The sequence below is a fragment of the Eumetopias jubatus genome, unplaced genomic scaffold (assembly GCF_037043125.1).
Source record: "Eumetopias jubatus isolate StellerSeaLion01/CBP00866 unplaced genomic scaffold, mEumJub1_p1.0 scaffold_15, whole genome shotgun sequence".
In the NCBI taxonomy this organism is placed as follows: domain Eukaryota; kingdom Metazoa; phylum Chordata; class Mammalia; order Carnivora; family Otariidae; genus Eumetopias; species Eumetopias jubatus.
This window is the reverse complement of record NW_028274821.1, coordinates 45,016,208-45,036,120: the sequence shown is the minus strand read 5'-3', so window position 1 is coordinate 45,036,120 and position 19,913 is coordinate 45,016,208. Positions and strand designations below refer to the sequence as shown.

Genomic DNA, 19,913 nt, shown 5'->3' with positions numbered 1-19,913 from the left:
AGGAGGCAGAATGTTTAACAAAACCCCTAGGCTTTGATGCTCGAATCCCCTACCACAGTATGAAAAAACACTTGTATAAAACAATGATTCTCAAACTTCACAGACTATCAGAATCACCTCGAAGACTTGGACATTAATCTTGCTGCCGGCTCCACATTCACTGACTCTGGAAGACAAAAGAGGGTTGTAGGTGCTACCTGCTCTATCCTCGTGTGGGCTTGGCCTCAAGATTAGTCCCTGGAGCCCTCTCCTGTGCCTTAGAGGCACAGAAAAACAAAAGGAAGCTTGCTCCTCCTTAAGGAGGACAAATGTCTCAAAAGGAAAAGCCGTTTGTAGGTGAAAGGGCAAGAGCGGTCTGTTGCAAAATGAGAGGTCAGATTGGAGGGAAGTTAAAAAAAAAAAAAAAAAGACCCAACGAGTCATTACTCAAAAGTCAATACATTCTTGCCATCTTACATCAGAACAGGGGTTAGATTAACAACTGGCACATCAAACACCTGCTTACAGCCCTAAGAAAGCTGAAACATCAAAAAGAAAAAAAAAAAGAGAGAGAGAGAATTTGATTGCTTAAAGCATTGAGCATGTCAACATAGTGGGGGGAAACCTAAAAACCAAGTCAGTACCTTTTTGGATTTTCTAACATTTATCTTAGGGCTTAGCACTGTGTTTTATGAATCACATGGTGCGAGAGGGAGACATACCGTATTTTCTCGCTGAGGGCCTCTAGATGTCTGAATCCAGTCTTGTATAAGGGATACATTTTTAATGGGTCAGTCTGGAGCTTTAAATATGCTCCCCCGCCACCTGCCAAGTGTCCCTTGCTTACGTTCCCGGTCAGAGAGTGCGAGGGGGTGAAGGCCGGTGGCAGCAGCCCCTGGCTGGTCGGGGAAAGTCCATGGAACTCCTACGCTGCCCAGGGCAGTTGCACAGCTTGTTTGCTCAGATCATCTGGTGCAGGTCCCTGCATTTTATTTATTTTTTAAAGATTTTATTTATTTGACACAGAGAGAGATAGAGAGCACAAGCAGGGGGAGCGGCAGGCAGAGGGAGAGGGGAGAAGCAAGCTCTCGGCTGAGCAAGGAGCCCGATGCGGGGCTCCATCCCAGGACTCTGGGATCGTGACCTGAGCCGAAGGCAGCCGCTTAACCGACTGAGCCACCCAGGCGCCCCATGTCCCTGCATTTTAAAGGCGAAAAAACTGGAACTCAAATGTTGGCGATTCAACTTCCTACCTCTCTTCCTTTAAAAAGCACATCCTACAATTAAAAAAAAAAAGCCACCTTGCATAATCAGCATAGAAGGCTATCATCCTGGAGTGGTTGGGGCTTAAGTGTCGCTCAGAAAAAAAGAGGGGGACCAACCGCGGTATTCCAAGTCCCTTTTTGGACACTGCGACTCAGCTTTAAATTAGAAATACATTCGAAGGGCTGACTTTAAAGACAGAAGGGCAACAAAACAAGCTCTACCGGCCCGTCATCGGGTTAAAATTTTACAAAACTTCAGAAGTGATTAACGTGCTAAAAATAAGTCTAGGAGCCAGGGTTTCCATTTTAAAGACAGTTCTATTCCGAGGACTGACGGGAATCAACAGGTTACCGGTTACTGGTGCGCGCGACTCCGCCGACGCCTTTGGCAAAACCCCGGAGCCGGGCTGCCCGCCGGCCGCCTCCGCCACGGGCCTCCCTGCCCCTCGGCCCCTCTCCCCTGCAGGGCGCCCATCCCGGGCGGGGCCTGGGGCAGGTCCGCGGCCCGGGCCGCCGGTCACGTGCTGCGGAGGCGCGGGGGCGGGCGGGGTATATAGGCCGGTCGCCCGCGCCCCCACTTTGAACGCCGCTCGGATCTCGCCGGACCGTGGTCTCTGCGCTGCTGTGGGTCGGTAGGTGCGCGCCCCGCTCCGTGCGCCGCGCGCTGGCGCGGGGGGCGGGGGGCGGCCCGCGGCCCGCGGGGCTCCAGGCTGGAACACGGCGGTCCCCGAGCCTGCCCGCCTCGCCGCCTCAGGGCGGTTTCCGGGTCGGGGCTGGGAAGGGGCGGTCTCCCGGGCCTGTGCTGTCCGCCTTTGCTTTCGGCCTTGGAGGCTTTTCTGCCCGCAGCTGCAGTGCGGGTGGAGCTTCTGGGCTTGGGTGCGGGGTAACAGTTTCCGTTTGTCCCGCGAGTACATTACTGAAAAGGAAATGCGCTAGCAAATTATGGGGTTCCAGCGACAGCGAGGCTGTGGCTACTGGCGCCTGACTTGCGTCCTAAGAAGGGCTCTTACTCATTTCCTGTAGCACTGGGACCCTCGGCGGCCGGAGGGTGAGCTGCCTGGCTCTAAAGTGGCGGACAGCGGGCTGTGCAGGTTCTTCCTTCCCAGTCTGCGGCTTAGCAGTAAAGGCAGTTTTATGTGCGTGTATACGGGTCGTTGGAGGCACTAAACTTCCACTGAAAAACCTCCTGGGATGTTTCTCGATTCCTCGGAACTGTTGCTTAGTTTCCCCTAGATGAGTTGCAGCCCTTTCCCCAAGGAAGGAATAAATCCCTCCAAAGTGTTTCCACTTGATAGTCCTGTCAAAAATGTCTTCTACTTGAGATCTCTCTTTCTCTCTCTTTTTTTTTTTTCAGATTTTTATTTTTAAGTAATTTCTACACCCAACATGGGGCTTGAACTCACAACCCCCAGATCGAGTCTCCTGCTCTACTGTCTGAGCCAGCCAGGCGCCCCCCTCTTTAATTTTATAATGTGGATTTTAACTTGGTTCCAATGTTTTGTGAACAGATGTTCCTCTTTGAAAGGCGGTGGACAAACAAGACCAACATCTCAACAATGCGATGTCTTTGCTTTTATCCCCCACAGACCCTCTTTTCTATTGGAACTTTACCCATAATTTCTGAAAGCCGGCTTCAGAACATATTTGCCCAGGGCAGAGCTCAGAGCTAGAGGGTGGGGAGAAGTGCAGAAGACTACCTCATCTTGAAATTTTCTCTTCTTGAAATTCTCATTTATTTGGGTGAGGAGTGAATCTGAGAGTCTCATCCTGGTGTCCTGAAATTAGTTTCTCTTCCACAGATTTCTTTCTCCAAGAAGAAAAATGGCATCTGTTGCAGTTGATCCACAACCGGTATGAATTTTAAATACGGTTTCTTGATCCCTTTCCCTCCCCATCTGTTTTGAAGGAGTTAACACTTGCCCTGCTTGGTTGCAGAGTGTGGTGACTCGGGTAGTCAACCTACCATTGGTGAGCTCCACGTACGACCTCATGTCCTCGGCTTACATCAGTACAAAGGATCAGTATCCATGCTTGAAGTCTGTGTGCGAGATGGCAGAGAAGGGTGTGAAGACCATCACTTCCGTGGCTGTGACGAGTGCTCTGCCCATCATCCAGAAGCTGGAACCACAGAGTGAGTTCTGATTTCTTCCTCAAGATTCAGTCCAAGGGATTGGGCAGGGGTGAGCCAGGAACTGTCTGGAATATGTGCACCCTAGCCTTATGCTCTGAGCACTTAGAGGCACATCAGGGAATCCTTAGCCCTTCTTGAGGCACCTGCTGCCTGTACTTAGAAACCGCCACGTGGCCCCCATTGTTGGTTTTTTTTTTTTAAGATTTATTTATTTATTTGACAGAGAGAGACAGCGAGAGAGGGAACACACACAGGGGGATTGGGAGAGGGAGAAGCAGGCTTCCCGCTGAGCAGGGAGCCTGATGCGGGGCTCGATCCCAGGACCTCGGGATCACGACCTGAGCCGAAGGCAGACGCTTAACGACTGAGCCACCCAGGTGCCCTTCATGACCTATTTTCAAAAGTAACATCTTTGAGGGACACCTGAGTGGCTCATTTGTTTAAGTGACTGCCTTTGGCTCAGGTCATGATCCTGGAGTCCCGGGATCGAGTCCTTGCTCAGCAAGGGGAGTCTGCTTCTCCCTCTGACCCTTCCCCCTCTCATGCTCTCTCTTTCTCTCATTCTCTCTTAAAGTCTTAAAAAAAAAAAAAAAGTAACATCTTTGAGATGTAATTAACACACCATACAGTTCACCCACTTAAAATGTACAATTAAGTGGTTTTTGGTATGTTCACAGAGTTGTGCAAGTATCTTTACAACCGATTTTAGAAACTTTTCATCACCTCGGAAAGGAATCTCATACCAGTTTCTGTTTAAGATGACGAAAAAGTTCAGGAAATAATAGGGTGATAATTGCACATCATTGTGAATGAACTTAATGCCACTGAATTATGCATTTTATATACCTAGGAGTGGGATTGCTGAGTCTTCTAAGAACCATGTAAGCTTTTGAGGCACTGCCAGACTGTTTTCCAAAGCAGCTGCACCATTTTACATTCCTCCCAGCAACGTATGAAGGGTCCCATGTCTTCATGTTATTAACTGCTTTTGAGTAAAGGTTTAAATTATTCCTCTAAATGGTTAGATCGTGGACTTTCAGGACTATAAGGAACTTTCAGAGACCGGTTTTCCACCTCTGCTCCTTCCCAGATGAACTTGGTATTAGCGCTTGGGTCGGTCATCATTGGAAAGGAAGCTTAGACTAAAAACTGGGCTTGCTGGGCAGATCCAGGGTGCTGTTAGCATACTGTTTGCTGGTGACAAACCAAAATACGCTGCTACTTACTGGATTAAATGTAGGTAGGGATTAAACTGGAGTGGAAATGCTAATTTTGAGAGTTTTCGGTTACCTTACTCCTGGAATGATGGTTCAGGTGAAGCCTGGCTTCTCTTGGCATTAACCTTAGATATCAGTTGATGAAGAAGAAGCTGCCTAGCCAGCTTCCTACCTGGCTTGTCACAGCCTCGCTGCTCCCTCCCACCCCCTTATTTCCCTGTCAGTAGAAGACAGTTCCCAGCAACCTGCTGCTGAGCTCGAAACACTAGGCAATGCATTGTGTAGTAAATGAAGATCAACATTCTTGCTATTCTTTAAGGCCAAAGGTTCAAGGTCTAATGTAGTATGTATTCAGTCGTATCTGCACTTAACATTTTCCCCGTTTGTGGTTCTTCTAGTTGCAGTTGCCAATACCTATGCTTGTAAGGGGCTAGACAGGATTGAGGAGAAACTGCCTATTCTGAATCAGCCAACAAACCAGGTGAGCTTGGGCAAAGTGCTAAGGCTTGCCACCGCACATGTCTTCATGTTCTGTTTGGCACAGGCTGTGCATATCATAAACAGGAACTATTCTCTCCTCCTGGACGTATTTTTGAAAGGCCACTCCCTTATTTGCTGCATTATCGTCAGGTCTTGTTTAAGACGCAGAGATGAACTAGCCACTTTTGGGCTATAATGCTTATGGTCTGATCTTTATTTGTGGTTTTGCCTCTGTAGATGATATCGCTGTCACAGATAGCCGATTCCCATGTGGCATTAGAGAAATGTAGACGTGGTGTTTAGAATCTTTTCTCACTTGGTATCTGAGAGCACATCCAGTAGGAGGGAGAATAACCTCTCTGCCCCTGTGTTGGCCTTGTGGGGCTGAGTGCATCGGGCCAGGTGGGCATGGTACCTCTGTCTCTGCTTATCGGCATGCGTGAGCTATTCTCACTATAAGCCTGTCAGCATGGAAAATGCCATTCTTTTCTTTTTTTTAAGATTTTATTTATGAGAGAGAGAGAGAGACAGCATGAGAGGGCATAGGGTCAGAGGGAGAAGCAGGCTCCCCGCCGAGCCAGCAGCCCGGTGTGGGATTCAGTCCCAGGACTCTGGGATCAGGACCTGAGCCGAAAGCAGTCGCTTAACCAAGTGAGCCACCCATGCGCCCTACCATTCTTTTCTACAGTACTCCTTGTGCCTTATTACACATTCACCTGGTTTAAAAAAATGCTTCAACAAATTTTACATCATTTTACCTCATTTGCTCCTTCAACAACCATTGAGTGGTGGCAGATAGGGCAGATAAGCTGCTAAGGAAATTGAGGCTTATCAACTCTTAGTGACTTGCCTAAGACCTAAAGCTAGAGCAGGACAGGGCCAGATTGCTTCCTTAGCACTTCAGCGAGGCTGCCTTAGTTAACACTTAGCCTATACTGCTCTCAACCAAGCAGTGTGTTTTTCTATTTGTAGGTTGTTGCCAATGCCAGAGGCGCTGTGACTGGGGCAAAAGATGCTGTGACAACTGCTGTGACTGGGGCCAAGGATTCCATGGCCAGCACCATCACTGGGATGATGGACAAGACCAAAGGAGCGGTGACTGGCAGTGTGGAGAGGACCAAGTCTGTGGTCAATGGCAGCATTAACACAGTCTTGGGAAGTCGGATGATACAGCTGGTGAGCAACAGAGTAGAAAATGCGCTCACCAGATCAGAGTTGCTGGTGGACCAGTACCTCCCTCTCACGGAGAAAGAACTAGGTAATTTGGGGCACCTGGGTGACTCAGTCGGTTAGGTGTCCACCTTCAGCTCGGGTTGTGATCTTGGGGTCCTGGGATCCAGCCCCACGCCAGGCTCCCTGCTTGGCAGGGAGTCTGCTTCTCCCACTCCCTCTGTGATCTCGCTCTCTCTCTCTCTCAGATAAGTAAATAAAATCTTTTTTTTTTTTTTTTTTTAAGAACTAGGTACTTGGATTTTTGTCTTGAACTAATGGTTTATATCTTAAAGCAGTCTTTTAAAACAGCTTCATTGAGATCTACTTCATATGCCATAAAAGTCGCCTGTTTGATTCTGAGTTAGAGTTGCCCAGCCATCAGTGGTGCAACGTTTCTGTCATGCCGAAACACCCTTCGTGCCTGCTCGTAGTCAGTCTCCCTGTCCTTTACCGGGCAACCACTAATCTTTCTATCTCTGTAGACTTTCTCCTAAAGCAATCTTAAGTTTCACATTGAATTCTGCATAGTAAGTTTGGAAACCTTGGGGAGAAATGAACCCAGAGAAATTTTCTATAAATACATTGTCTTTATTGGGCTGCTTTACAGAAAGTCGTTAGACATTCAGTGCCTACTGTGTGCCAAATCCTGTGTTGCCCAAGAAGCTCACTCTAACGGATTGAGACCTGTGTAGATCAAAAATGTCAGACGCAGTGATATGTATGCATGTATGCATTGGGTGGTCAAGCTCAGCAGCAGGCAGGAGCTGTCTTGGGGAAATGAGAGCATAATTGCTAGGTGGGTGGGGAGAATCGACCCGGTAAGATCCAGGTTGGAGGCCAGGCCTCATCAGTTCTAGCTGGGATCCTTTATGTTTTTTGGTCCCTTTTTTTTTTCTAATTTCAGAAAAAGAAGCAAAAAAAGTTGAAGGGTTTGATATGGTTCAGAAGCCAAGTTACTATGTTAGACTGGGATCCCTGTCTACCAAGCTCCGCTCACGTGCCTACCAGCAGGCTCTCAGCAGGGTTAAAGAAGCCAAGCAAAAAAGCCAAGAGACCATTTCTCAGCTCCATTCCACTGTTAATCTGGTGAGTAAAACTTCATTTAAAGGTAGCTAAAGTGAGTTCATTTATCTCAAGGGCTGAGAGTAAATGTAGTCATGAAATCCAAGAATTTTAATCGTAATGAAAAACCCAGTAGAGAAATGGGTAAAGAGTATATAAACAACTCACAGAAGAGCAAGTACAGATAGCTGAACCCTAGAAAGCAATGTTAATCTCACTGTGAGGGGCCCAATTACAGATGCTTCTCTTGGCCTCTCACACTGGCAAAGCTTGATGGCTTGATGCTGTGGGTAATGAGGTAGGGAACGAGGTATGCATGTACTTGTGCACTTCTGTGGGATACAGTGACGGTTCTGGGCAAATTACAAACACTTCTATGCCTTCAACTGTTTTATTTTTGGAAATGTTTCTTATCCACACTTAAAGAAGTTCAGAGTTGCAAAACCCTATAAGCAATGCCTGTCAGGTAATAGGAGGCTAAATTGGTACATCATAAAAGAGCTATTGTGTAGCCATTGAAGCTGCCAAGTTACAGAATAGTATGTATTGTACTGCCATTAGAAACTGGTTTCTTCTTGGAAGGGGAAAGACAGCTGGCAACAGAGAAAAGGAGGTTTTATTTATTTATTTAATTTTTAAAAAAGATTTTATTTATTTATTCATGAGAGAAAGAGAGACAGAGAGAGAGGCAAAGAGAGAAGCAGGCTCCCAAGGAGCAGGGAGCCCGATGCGGGACTCGATCCCAGGACCCTGGGATCATGACCTGAGCTGAAGGCAGACGCTTAACCATCTGAGCCACCCAGGTGCCCGAAAAGGAGGTTTTAATTCCGTTTCCTTTTGTCATTTTATCTTTTGTGAATATACGTATTAAATTTGAGTTGCCTTACGTGTGCTAAACTGGAGGTAAAGTTGGAGACTATGGTTTAATAGTTAAGTAGAGGCAGTAAAGAACCACGATTACTTGGCTGACATACAAAAAACAGTAACAACATGGATAGCAGGGGTCTCTCCTTAAACTCTCATGGGAATTCTTGTTTTTTATATTGCCTGACTGATATCCTAGCTCTGAGAACAGGCTAACTTGAATGTCTGACTGGTTTGTTCCTTTGTGTGATTCCAATGTGTTCTAGATTGAATTTGCCAGGAAGAATGTGCATAGTGCCAACCAGAAAATTCAAGGTGCTCAGGATAAGTTCTATCTCTCCTGGGTGGAGTGGAAGAGAACCGTCGGCTATGATGATACAGATGAGTCCCACTGTGCTGAGGTAAGACACTGGGGACAGAGTCCTCCCCTATAATTTCTGAGGATGTTCTTACCAAATTTTTCATTTCCATTTTCCCATTATTCCTCAGAATACTCTTCTCTATCAAAAGTTTGAACAGTACTGTGTACCTAGGTTAAGTGACAGAAAACCAAAACGTGCAGACACATGTGTTGCCAGTACGTGTGGCAGTAATAACCTACAGACACACATATGGCCCGTAACAATACTACTAAGTGAGAAACGTGGGCCTTGCCCTCCTACTGGCTACAGGTCGGACTAACAGGGGATATAAGCATTTGTACCGCTTTTTGGCAGCATCAATACACTTGCCATGAGAATACATAGGAAAGGAACCCAACTCAGCCTTAGAGTAAGGATGGGTGAGTCAGATGATGTCCTGGAGAGCTCCGTGCTAAGCTGAGATCTACGGGGTGAATGAACTAGGTGAAAGGGCACTAACGTTCCAGACAGAACAGTAGCATGCTGTGGTCTTAGGAGGTGGTTCTTCGGGTTCCAACAGCTAGTATGCATATCCCTGAGAAGTGCGTAATACTGCTCTCCTTAGGGTTCTTAAGAGGATTTTTTTTTTTTTAAGATTTTATTTATTTATTTGACAGAGAGACACAGTGAGAGAGGGAACACAAGCAGGGGGAGTGGGAGAGGGAGAAGCAGGCTGCTTGCAGAGCGGGGAGCCCGATGTGAGCTCAATCCCGGGACCCTGGGATCATGACCTGAGCCGAAGGCAGATGCCCAACGACTGAGCCACCCAGGTGCCCCAAGAGGATTTTTATTTATTTTTTTATTAAAAAAATTTTTTTTTAAAGATTTCATTTATTTATTTATTTGACAGAGAGAGGGAGACACACAGAGAGAGGGAACACAAGCAGGGGGAGTGGGAGAGGGAGAAGCAGGCTTCCTGCCGAGCAGGGAGCCCGATGTGGGGCTTGATCCCAGGACCCTGGGATCATGACCTGAGCCGAAGGCAGATGCCCAACGACTGAGCCACCCAGGCACCCCCACAAGAGGATTTTTAAAAGTCAAAGAATCCACATACGTGTTAGACACATAACCGGTTTACTGTAATTGAACTGATTTGTTAAATAGCACTGTTGGATCCATGGCTAATTTTTCAACTCGTTCTGTTTTTAGCACATTGAGTCACGTACTCTTGCTATTGCACGCAGCCTGACTCAGCAGCTCCAGACCAGGTGCCACAGCCTGCTGTCCGATGTCCAGGGGTTACCACAGAACATCCAAGATCAGGCCAGTCACCTGGGGGTGATGGCTGGTGACATCTGCTCAGTGTTCCGCAATGCTGCCTCCTTCAAGGAAGTGTCCGACGGCCTCCTCACTTCCAGCAAGGGGCAGCTGCAGAAAATGAAGGAATCTTTAGATGATGTGATGGATTATCTTGTTAACAACACGCCTCTCAACTGGCTGGTAGGTCCCTTTTACCCACAGCTGACTGAGTCTCAGAATGCTCAGGACCAAGGTGCACAGAAGGACACAAGTAGTCTGGAGGCCCAGCAGGCTGAGAACAGAACCCGCTAGAGCTGTCCTTGTCACCAGTACGGGGTGTGGCCAGCCGGAGGAGACTCTCTGTGATGTTGAAATTAACTTGCTAGACAACTCTGAATTGGGGAAGCAGCTAGCTAGAGAAAAGGTCCTCAGTTGTGGTCAGTTCTAACTGGATTAAGAGCTTTACGATGTTTGGCATTAGCAGATGAGTTCTGCTGTTTCCCTGGCTGGTAAGAAAAGAATGCTAGGTTGGTCAGAGCCTGGCCAGGACTCCCAGAAAGTTTCCCTGCATTTATGGTGTCATCCATTGTTACCATTGTTGCTGTTCGTTTGTCTTGAATAAAAAACAATTTCCTGTGGGCTGTGGTGTGGGCTGCTGTCTGCTCCCATTTGGTCCTGTCACTGGTTGGTCGCACAGAGCATGCCTGTACAACTTTTTTTTTTCATGAAGGAGTGCGTCCTATGAATTCAATAAAATTCACTGCAGGATAGATCAACTTTATGCTGTGTGTTCCATGTGCTTTTGTGTGTTGCTTTCATAGAGCTGCTTGGCTTGCATGACAGGGTTATTAATACACATAACATGAATTCCAACTGGCCCTCTGGGTGATTTGGCAGAGCAATAGCATTGGAAGGCTAGTGCTAAGAATGGAGTGTTTGATAACACGTTTTCATAAAGCTAATGTGCATACGGGAATTTTTACGAGGTGGCAGTTACTGCCTTTATCTCCCCATTTATTTTTTTTTAATTTTTAAAAAAGATTCTGTTTGAGAGAGCACGAGCGGGGTGAGGGTCAGAGGGAGAAGCAGACTCCCTGCTGAGCAGGGAGCCCAATGTGGGACTCGATCCCAGGACCCCGGGATCATGACCTGAGCCGAAGGCAGATGCTTAACTACCCAAGCCACCCAGGTGCCCTTTTCATCTCTCCATTTACTCAACCTCTTTTTTTTTTAAGATTTTATTTATTTGACAGAAAGACAGCCAGAGAGAGGGAACACAAGCAGGGGCAGTGGGAGAGGGAGAAGCAGGCTTCCCATGGAGCAGGGAGCCTGATGTGGGGCTCAATCCCAGGACCCCGGGATCATGACCTGAGCTGAAGGCAGACACTTAACAACTGAGCCACCCAGGCGCCCCACCATTTACTCAACCTCTTGAGAGGGGGTTTTAAGCCAGTAGAAGGCTGCTCATGGCTGACTGCCTTGCTGAATGGGAATCAAAACTGGAAGGAAGCAAGTGATACATGATAGAACTCCTAACATCAGTTTCCTGTAAAGGCGACAGGCCTTTCTTGCTAAAGGGCTGTTGAAAGTGTGAGCCCTGAACTGCGACTAGCCAGTGTCCATTCTCAGCTGGACTTGACTTGCTGTGTTGTCACTTTGGGAGAAAGTCACACTAGTTGGTGAGATACCTTTAGAAGACCAGGTGAGAGTAATTAGAAATAGACTTTGGACCCTCTGTAGGAAAAGCTTCTTAACTTCCTCCCTAGGGTGAGTTCAGACTTCAGCCCCTCAATGTTGGTCAACTCGGGAGGAAATTCCACAAATCTTAGGACAAAACTGCAGAGTGCCGAACTGTTCGAAAAACGACTTAGAACTTGTAAAGTAGAGCTGCATGCTTCTGCCCGTTCCTGCTAAATTAAGGTTAGCAAGGCTGCCCTACGGCAGAACTGAAGTCTAAGATCTGTCCCCCCCCTTTCTACCCAGCTTCCCCCTTTCTCCCCAAGAAAACAAGCAGCATATAACTACACCGTTGATGTGAGACCTATCAAAGCTTATGAAGTTACAGAACTAAATTTTTCCCCTTTAACTCCAGGAATCAGCAAACAGATGGAAGGGACTGAGATGCTTGAAGCCAGGGGGCATCTGGTTTCTGGGAAGGTGGACTGCCACTATTCGTGGGCTTCTAGGGTGGAACCTATCCATTCACACGCCTGTCTGTTCCCAGTAACTGGCATTTTCTAGATCAACTGCCTCTTAAAAACTTTATTCCTTAAAATTTTTTTTAAATTTCTGAATCCAAGTTGAACATGACCTTGCCCCTCTGCCTCAAAACTGCAAGGCTCGTATCTTGTGCTTTATTTTAATTGGTTGGAAAATTACATACCCTAGCCTATACATACTTACTTAATCCTGAACAAACTTCAGTTTCCCCATCGTTGTAGTGCCAACTGAATTGCTTAAGAAAATGAGACCATTCTCAAAGCTATTCTGTATGAGCCAGACAGACTATAAAGACTACTCAGCTTCCAGAAGAACACCACTAGCCCTCGTTTTTTTGCCACGAGCTATGTGCACTTGTGGTTTAATCTGTCCTTGTGTCTTGAGTCTGTGCCTACGTGCATTCCATTCTGTTGTCAACATCAACAAGTCTCAAAATTGTGTTCTTGCTTCTTACAGCTTTATTGTTGCATAAACCGGCAGTTTTGGTTTAACAGACTTTCTCCCAAGGAGAGGAATTTTTGTGAGGGAAAAAAAGCTGACTAAACACAGTAACTATGGAGGGTTTTTAAACATTTGGCTGCCTGAAGGCTGGCATGGCATGCTTGAGTGTTCAAAGGTAATTTTTTTCTTTCCATGCAATAATAATAACATGGACTCCAGTTAGTTCTGGGTAAAAAAATCAAAGGAACATGGTGTACTAGCCATTAATCCCTTAGCCTTAGCTTTCTCATCTGTAATGTAAAATTAGTGATGCTTTCACAGATGGAAGTGAAGTGTTTGAGGATGGGATGTCTTTTTCTGTTTTGCACTTAGAGGCATGGGGACACCGTCTGTGGGGCAGTGACATAAAGTATCTTTAACTTGCCAGTCCAGGTGTAAGCACATAATATCAGGTCATGACTAGGGAAATAAATCCACTTTGATAAGGCATTAACAGATACTGAAAAGCTAATGAAGTGAAAAAGAAAAAACTGAAATTTGGTCTATCTGAGCTATCCCTTTTATTTATTTATTTGAGATAGAGAGAGCGCATGAGCAGGGGGCAGAGGGAGAGGGAGAAGCAGGCTCCCCGCCGAGCAGGGAGCCCGATGCGGGGCTCGATCCCAGCACCCTGGGATCATGACCTGAGCCGAAGGCAGACACTTACCTGACTGAGCCACCCAGGCACCCCTGAGCTATCCTTCTTAGAATACCATTTAGCTCATGGGGCTGGCTGGTGAGAGAAGGAGGAATACAGAGCAGGATAGATACTTGTGCATAAATCTTTAAGAAATGAAGTCTAAATGATGCCTGGAAGAGTAGATGTGGGGCTGTGGAAAGGAGGGCCCCTTGCCAGCCTGATCTCCCTGGGCTCTCATGGACTTGGGACTGTGCCAGCTCCATGAGTGACCTAGCATTGAGGTCTGCATGGATGATGGTCTTGTGAGATGTGTAGGTAGCTACATTAAAAAATTATTTAATTCAGTATTTGAGTTTCTAATAGTATAAAGTATGATCTCTGCCCCGAGGAGAATGGAAAGACCAGAAACTTTCCTCAAGAGATGTTTAGCTTAGGGGAAGCTTGCTGATGAATATTCAAGTAATATCCAGGTATAGAACACCACTTGTTCCTCACTCTGGCCCCAGGCTGCTAATTTAAAGATTCCCTACCTTTATTACAAAATTAACCTGCAAAATACTACACTTCAGCCTGAAGCAGTATAGGATGGCAGGGCAACAATTTGGGTTTTCAGTTTTATTGACCAAAGCAAAAGAGAATGCTAACTTAGGGGATATTTCCTGTGTGTGTGTGTGGGGGGGGAGTTCTAATGTCTTCTAGAACTTAAAGTGAGGAAAGTAGTGGACAGTGTTGCTAACTGAGACTTTACAAAAATAATGAAGAGACTAACTGGTATCTTTATGTAGATAATGATGGAGAAATAGTTACCACTTCAATTATGTTTTCATTTCTCTTGGGTGTAGCCATGAGAGTGGAATTGTGAGTGGGTCATATAGTCACTGTGTCTAATTGAGGAACTGCCAAACTGTTTTCCACAGTGGCTGCAGCATCTTACTTGCCTACCAGCAACGTATGGGGATTCTGATTTCTCCACACCTTCACCAACAGTTGGTGAAGCCAGCCATTTTTTATTTTTTAATTTTTAATTTTATTTATTTATTTGAGAGAGAGAGAGTGAAAGCAGGAGCCGGGTGAGGGGCCAAGGGAGGAGCAGAGTCCCCACCAAGCAGGGAGCCCGAATGCAGACTTGATCCCGGGACTCCAACCATTTAAATAAAAATTTAGCATTAAAAAGAGTAGATGTTGTTTTATCTACTCTACACAGGCTAGGGCACAGGAAAACTCAGGTAAGGAGGTAGCTCAGGCATCTATCAGACCGACTCCATATATAAAATAGTCCTAGTGAACTGTCCGCATGGATAACCTCACATCAGGGCTCGTTCTCCTGTCCTCTCCGTCTGTGCCAGGGATTATCAACTGGAAAGATTGATAAAATGCAGATTCCTGGGTTCCACATCCAGAGAATCTGTTTACTAGGTCTGGTGGTAGTACCAGGCATCTGCACTTTTTAAAAGCATCCCTCAAAAAAAATAAATTAAAAACAAACAAAAAACAACCTAAAAGCATCTCTTAAAAAAAAAAAAAAGCATCATCCCTAGTGATTCTACTGCAGGTGGTCTACTGACTACTCTTAAGAGAAGCAAAGGAGGGCGCCTGGGTGGCTCAGTTGGCTAATCGACTGCCTTCGGCTCGGGTCATGATCCTGGAGTCCCGGAATCGAGTCCTGCATCTGGCTCCCTGCTTGGCAGGGAGTCTGTTTCTCCCTCTGACCCTCCCCCCTCTCATGCTCTCTCTCTCAAATAAATAAAATCTTAAAACAAAAGAAAAAGAGAGAAGCAAAGGAAACAGGAAACAAATCACTTTAACCTGAGACAAAAATAGGACTAGGGTTACCTATAGTCCCTTCTCTCCAAATAAGACCCTCAGTGTGGGTTCCATAAAGTGTCCTAAGACCTACTCTTGATTTACCTGCTCAAATGAATGGAATACACAGGAGCTAGCAATGACTAGTTGAATGGTGTGCAATGGATACAAAGAATCACTTTAATTTTGTTGGGATCACTGCCAACCTGCTTCCTATGCTAAGAGTTCTAGCTACTTCCACAGAACTTCTTAGCTAAGGACAAAGCATCGGGGTACTTTCTAGAGGGTGTTTCTACAGCAGGGAAGGGGATGTGCACCAGGAGATAGTACTCAACTGTACCAAACTGTTCAAGTAAAGCAGAACCAGGATGCTCCTGGCTCTCTAGCTTGCAAGCACATCAATAAGCTGCCTATGCAATCTATTATGGATGGTGAGATGTTTCTGCTAAATTAAACCCTCACCAGGGTTTACCTTACGTATTTGCTGTTAGTAGCTAATCGTTACCTCTTGCATGATCCTTTCATAGCCCTATATATCAAATTACTTTTTTCTTTATATCAAATTACTTTTAACAAATTTCAGTTTTTATTTTCACTTCATTAGTGCTTCAATACTTACTCTATTTCAAAATAAATCAATTTTCCCAATTCTGTGTCATGTTTATCAGCACTGCATGCTCACCTTTACCAGCAAGTTATATTCCCACAGATGATGTTTTTATTTATTTTTTAAGATTTATTTATTTATTTTGAGAGAGAGAGAGGGAAAGCACATGCACAAGGTGGGGAGAGGGCGAGGGAGAGAGAATCTCTAACAGACTCCCTGCTGAGCACCAAGCTGACCCTGGGCTCTATCCCAGGACCCTGAGATCATGACTTGAGCTGAAATCAAGAGTCAGACATTTAACTGACTCAGCCACCCAGGTGTGCCAATGTTTTTATTTCTGTAATAGTCTCACCAATCCAGGGCCCCAGGCCACCTGTAGGCCACCTTGAGGCAAATTAGAAAATGGCACCTATCCTCAACATGTGTAGCGCCAAATATGGGAATCAATGAAGTAAGATGAGCAACCTGCAAAAGGTACGCAGGGTCACAGGAATCCTAGCATGGTCACTTGGTTTTCTTGAAAAGGATGTGTTGCTGGCTTCCTGTCCTTTCAGGGAGGGACTGTAGTTATCTCATTAATCTCATAGTAAGTATTTGATTCTGAGTTTGGCCTCTATCCCTGAGGGGGCATTCTCTGTAAGAGACTCCTTACACTCCATCAATGATCCAGACTACACTAGTTCATGTCAATGAAAAAGGGATTTATTTTATAGATGTGTGAAATGATTTCTCTTGTGCCACATTTGTAAAAAACCTCGTGTAGATGGCCAGGCACAACCACGACATTTTACATTAAACTCACCATGGAAACTTGGGGGACTGTCACTACCTCTTGGTTGCCCCACCCTCTATTTTATTCACAGCCCCCAAGTAGGTTTTGCTGATAGCCAGGAACTTAATGGAAATTAGACATTCTGGATAATTCTGAATTTATGGAAGGGGAATTATTCATATGGCTCTTCTAAAGCATCTCAGGTACTAGAAGGATTTTTTTTTTATGGTAGTGCTGAAAACTTTTCTTCTAAAATTTTGAGAGTGGCATCACCAACCTTCTGCAAAAAATTCTGCTTTAGGCCAACAGTTACCTAGCCTATAGGTGACTTTGGAGGGTGTGTGTGTGTGTGTGTGTGTTTGTGTTGGTCTTTAAGGAACTAATGAAAATAAAAGCTACTGTTTCTTGAGCACATTTTACAAGTTAGGCTCCTTCTACATTCATTCTTCATCTGTAACCAAATGAATTAGGTATTTTCCTCACGTGAGAGGTGAGGAACAGGTTGAAAAGAGGTGGTAGGATGGGGATTTAGTTTGCTGTCTACTGATGTCAAAGGGCAAGTATTTTTTCTGTTCTAGCACTTTTTTGTTTTAGGATTTTATTTATTTATTAGAGAGAGAAAAAGAGAGCACAAGCAGGGGGAGTGGCAGGCAGAGAGAGAAGCAGGCTTCCCGCTGAGCAGGGAGCCCGATGTGGGGCTCCATCTCAGGACCCTGGGATCATGACCTGAGCCGAAGGCAGCCATTTACCCGACTGAGCCACCCAGGTGCCCCCCTAGCACTCTCTGATAGAGAAAGCTGCAGCTTGCCTCCTTGTTTGGGGCCTGAAAATTTCTCTGCCTGAATCTTCTTGTGTTGTAGCTTCCTGTTCTATTATATATTTGTTAAAAACAAATAAAATGATATTGGATGTTAAAACATACAATTAGTAGAGATAGTTCAGAAGAGAGAAAGTCAGCCATATCTTTTAACTAATAAGGCTCAACTTGCAATAGTTGGCTTGTCTGGCTGATGTTCTGAATGAATTTGTAAAAGCATTATTGGCTTTTGTGGATGTCAGGTTGCATTGAATATTTGCAAAGTCAACATCCATAAATAGCTAGAATGCAGTTAGATCTGCCCAAACTGAGAGCCTCAGCAACAAATGGTAGAAGTTTGTAGTCAGACCAGACATTTCTCTGAGCACCTGAATTCGTAGGGAAAAGTACAATAAACAAGATTCCCTCTTATTGTCTGTTTTTCCTCTTGTTTTGTTTTTACTATTTAATTGTGAGATATACACCACATCACATTTACCATTTTAGCCATTCTTTTTTTTTTTTTTTTTAAAGATTTTATTTATTTATTCATGAGAGACAGAGAGAGAGAGAGAGAGAGAAGCAGAGGGAGAAGCAGGCTCCCAAGGAGCAGGGAGCCCGATGTGGGACTCGATCCCAGGACCCTGGGATCATGACCTGAGCTGAAGGCAGACGCTTAACCATCTGAGCCACCCAGGCGCCCATTTTAGCCATTCTTAAGTGTACAATTCTGATGTACACATGTTGTGCCATCATTACCACTTAACGTTTCTAGACCTTAATCGTACCAAGCATAAACTCTTACCTATTAAACAATGACTCCTCATTCCTTCCTCCCCCTCTGTCTGTGTTTTGAGGGATTTTTGTTGTTAGTTATTTTGCCTCTATTAGGTGATTAGCTAACCTTTTTCTCTGCTGTCAAGCTTCCAGCCTTCAGTAATTTATTAGGCCTCACTAATTTTCTGCTTCTAATCTGCTGTTGGCTAGGAAACATCACTTAGCTTATCAGATTTTCAGGTAAAGGAAGAGTTAATAGAACTTCTTATCCCTGAAAGCCTTGCCTCTGCAGAGAATACTAGGACTCTGTGATGGCTACTTCAACTATTAAAAGACCTTTTCCTTCCTCAGTTCCTAGACATTTCCCAAAGGGTTTATGTTTGTAAGTCAGACTTATGAGAACAGTGGAGCATTACTTTTTTTAATAGAATAGTAGATTAATAGATGAATAACCAGAAAGGCTTGATATTTTGTATTTTCAAAAAGCTTTCAGGGGCGCCTGGGGGGCTCAGCCATTAAGCGTCTGCCTTCAGCTTGGGTCATGGTCCCAGGGTCTGGGATGGAGCCTCGCATCGGGCTCCCTACTCTGCGGGAAGCCTGCTTCTCCCTCCCCTACTCCCCCTGTTTGTGTTCCCTCTCTTGCTGTATCTCTCTCTTTCAAATAAATAAATACAATCTTAAAAAAAAAAAAAGCTTTCGTTTGGTAGGTTCCACACTAGTTAGTTTCCTTTCAAAGAGAAGTTTCCCTAGTGCTTTTATAGTATGAGTGAATTGTGGGAATAAGACTATAAACACCTTGTCAGAAAGCACGTCTATGGAGAAAGTAAGTTTCATTCACATGCAGTCGTGTCTCCATGAGCTGGACCTGACAGCGCACTTCATTAGTGTTTGCTTTAATATCCAAGATTCTTCTTTTTCAGGTATTTGATTTCACTGCCATAGACTTGACATCTGAGACTGATGAAATTCCAGATATTATAGCTTTGGAAGAAGAGGATGGATCAGATCACTCACATGCTAATGGCTCTGAGTCCTCTCAGGGCAAAACGCTGAATAACTAACAGGAAAACACTCCTTTTGGCTGAATACACAATTCATGTCACATTAAACTTCATGCTTGCTCATGTGTTTATTCCTGAGGCTTTGGGGATTAATCTCTTGTGGGTTACAATCTTTTTTTTTTTTTGGCTACTTGGTCTTAATTGTAACGAAACTCCAATTGGTCTAAACGTTTGTAAGAGATCCTAGTTCTGCAGCATATGTAATTTCATGTAATTCTTCAAAATTTAATCATTGAAATGCCTATAATAAAAATTATGCTGTATAATCTTGAATCAGAATGATTTTTTTTTTAATACTGATGTAGTGGACACTTTTGTTTTGATTTTTGGCCTCCCAGGATGGGGGTGTCTCAGTAGGTCTGCAGGTTAGGTTTTTTTTTTATTTGTTTGTTTCTCCTAGTCTAGGGGTGGGCATCTGATTGAAAATATGTCAACTAGGAGAAGTATATCACAATGAGTAAAGACTGTGAGTTCTAATCTTGGCTCTGCCACTTACTAGTTGTGTGACTTTAAACAAGTTACTTAATTTCCCTGTACCTCTGCTTCCTCATCTGTAAAACGGGTATAATAGTAGGGTTTGTTATGAAGAGTAAACAACATTTGTGAAAAGCTTTGAGCAATGCCTGGCACAGAATAGTGTTAAATAAGTATTAAATAAATTGTAGAAACAATGGTTGACCCAGTAGTTGTGAGCATCCCTAGTGTCCAAATAGTAGTTTTGAAATGCCTTTTCCCACTAAAGAAATTAGGGCTTCTTGGAGAAATGGCTGGTTACAGGTTTGAGGCAGAAAATATACAAGATGATCCTTGAATCTCTTGCTATTCCAGATGACAAGAAAACCAATTTGAAGAGTTTCCCATTGTCTAGAGATAGGACAATTTGAACTTCAATAAGGATAATAATTGC

The 19,913-nt window shown here is 44.7% G+C and overlaps 1 protein-coding gene across 4 annotated transcripts; it reads left to right on the top strand.

Annotated features, from left to right (window-relative positions):
• The first annotated feature begins 1,771 nt into the window (after positions 1–1,771).
• Positions 1,772–19,279, top strand: PLIN2 (perilipin 2). Of its 4 annotated transcripts, none has more exons than XM_028107243.2 (9): positions 1,772–1,876; positions 3,044–3,095; positions 3,180–3,375; positions 4,991–5,073; positions 6,045–6,330; positions 7,189–7,370; positions 8,477–8,611; positions 9,761–10,051; positions 18,866–19,279. In XM_028107243.2, the coding sequence occupies exons 2-9, from the start codon at positions 3,066–3,068 to the stop codon at positions 19,004–19,006; spliced, it is 1,344 nt and encodes a 447-aa protein (XP_027963044.1). In that variant the 5' UTR covers positions 1,772–1,876; positions 3,044–3,065; the 3' UTR covers positions 19,007–19,279. The 4 variants fall into 4 exon arrangements, with proteins under 4 accessions (XP_027963044.1, XP_027963045.1, XP_027963046.1 ...); XM_028107244.2 differs by having other exon boundaries at positions 1,838–1,880; XM_028107245.2 differs by having other exon boundaries at positions 1,850–1,872.
• The last annotated feature ends 634 nt before the right edge of the window (positions 19,280–19,913 follow it).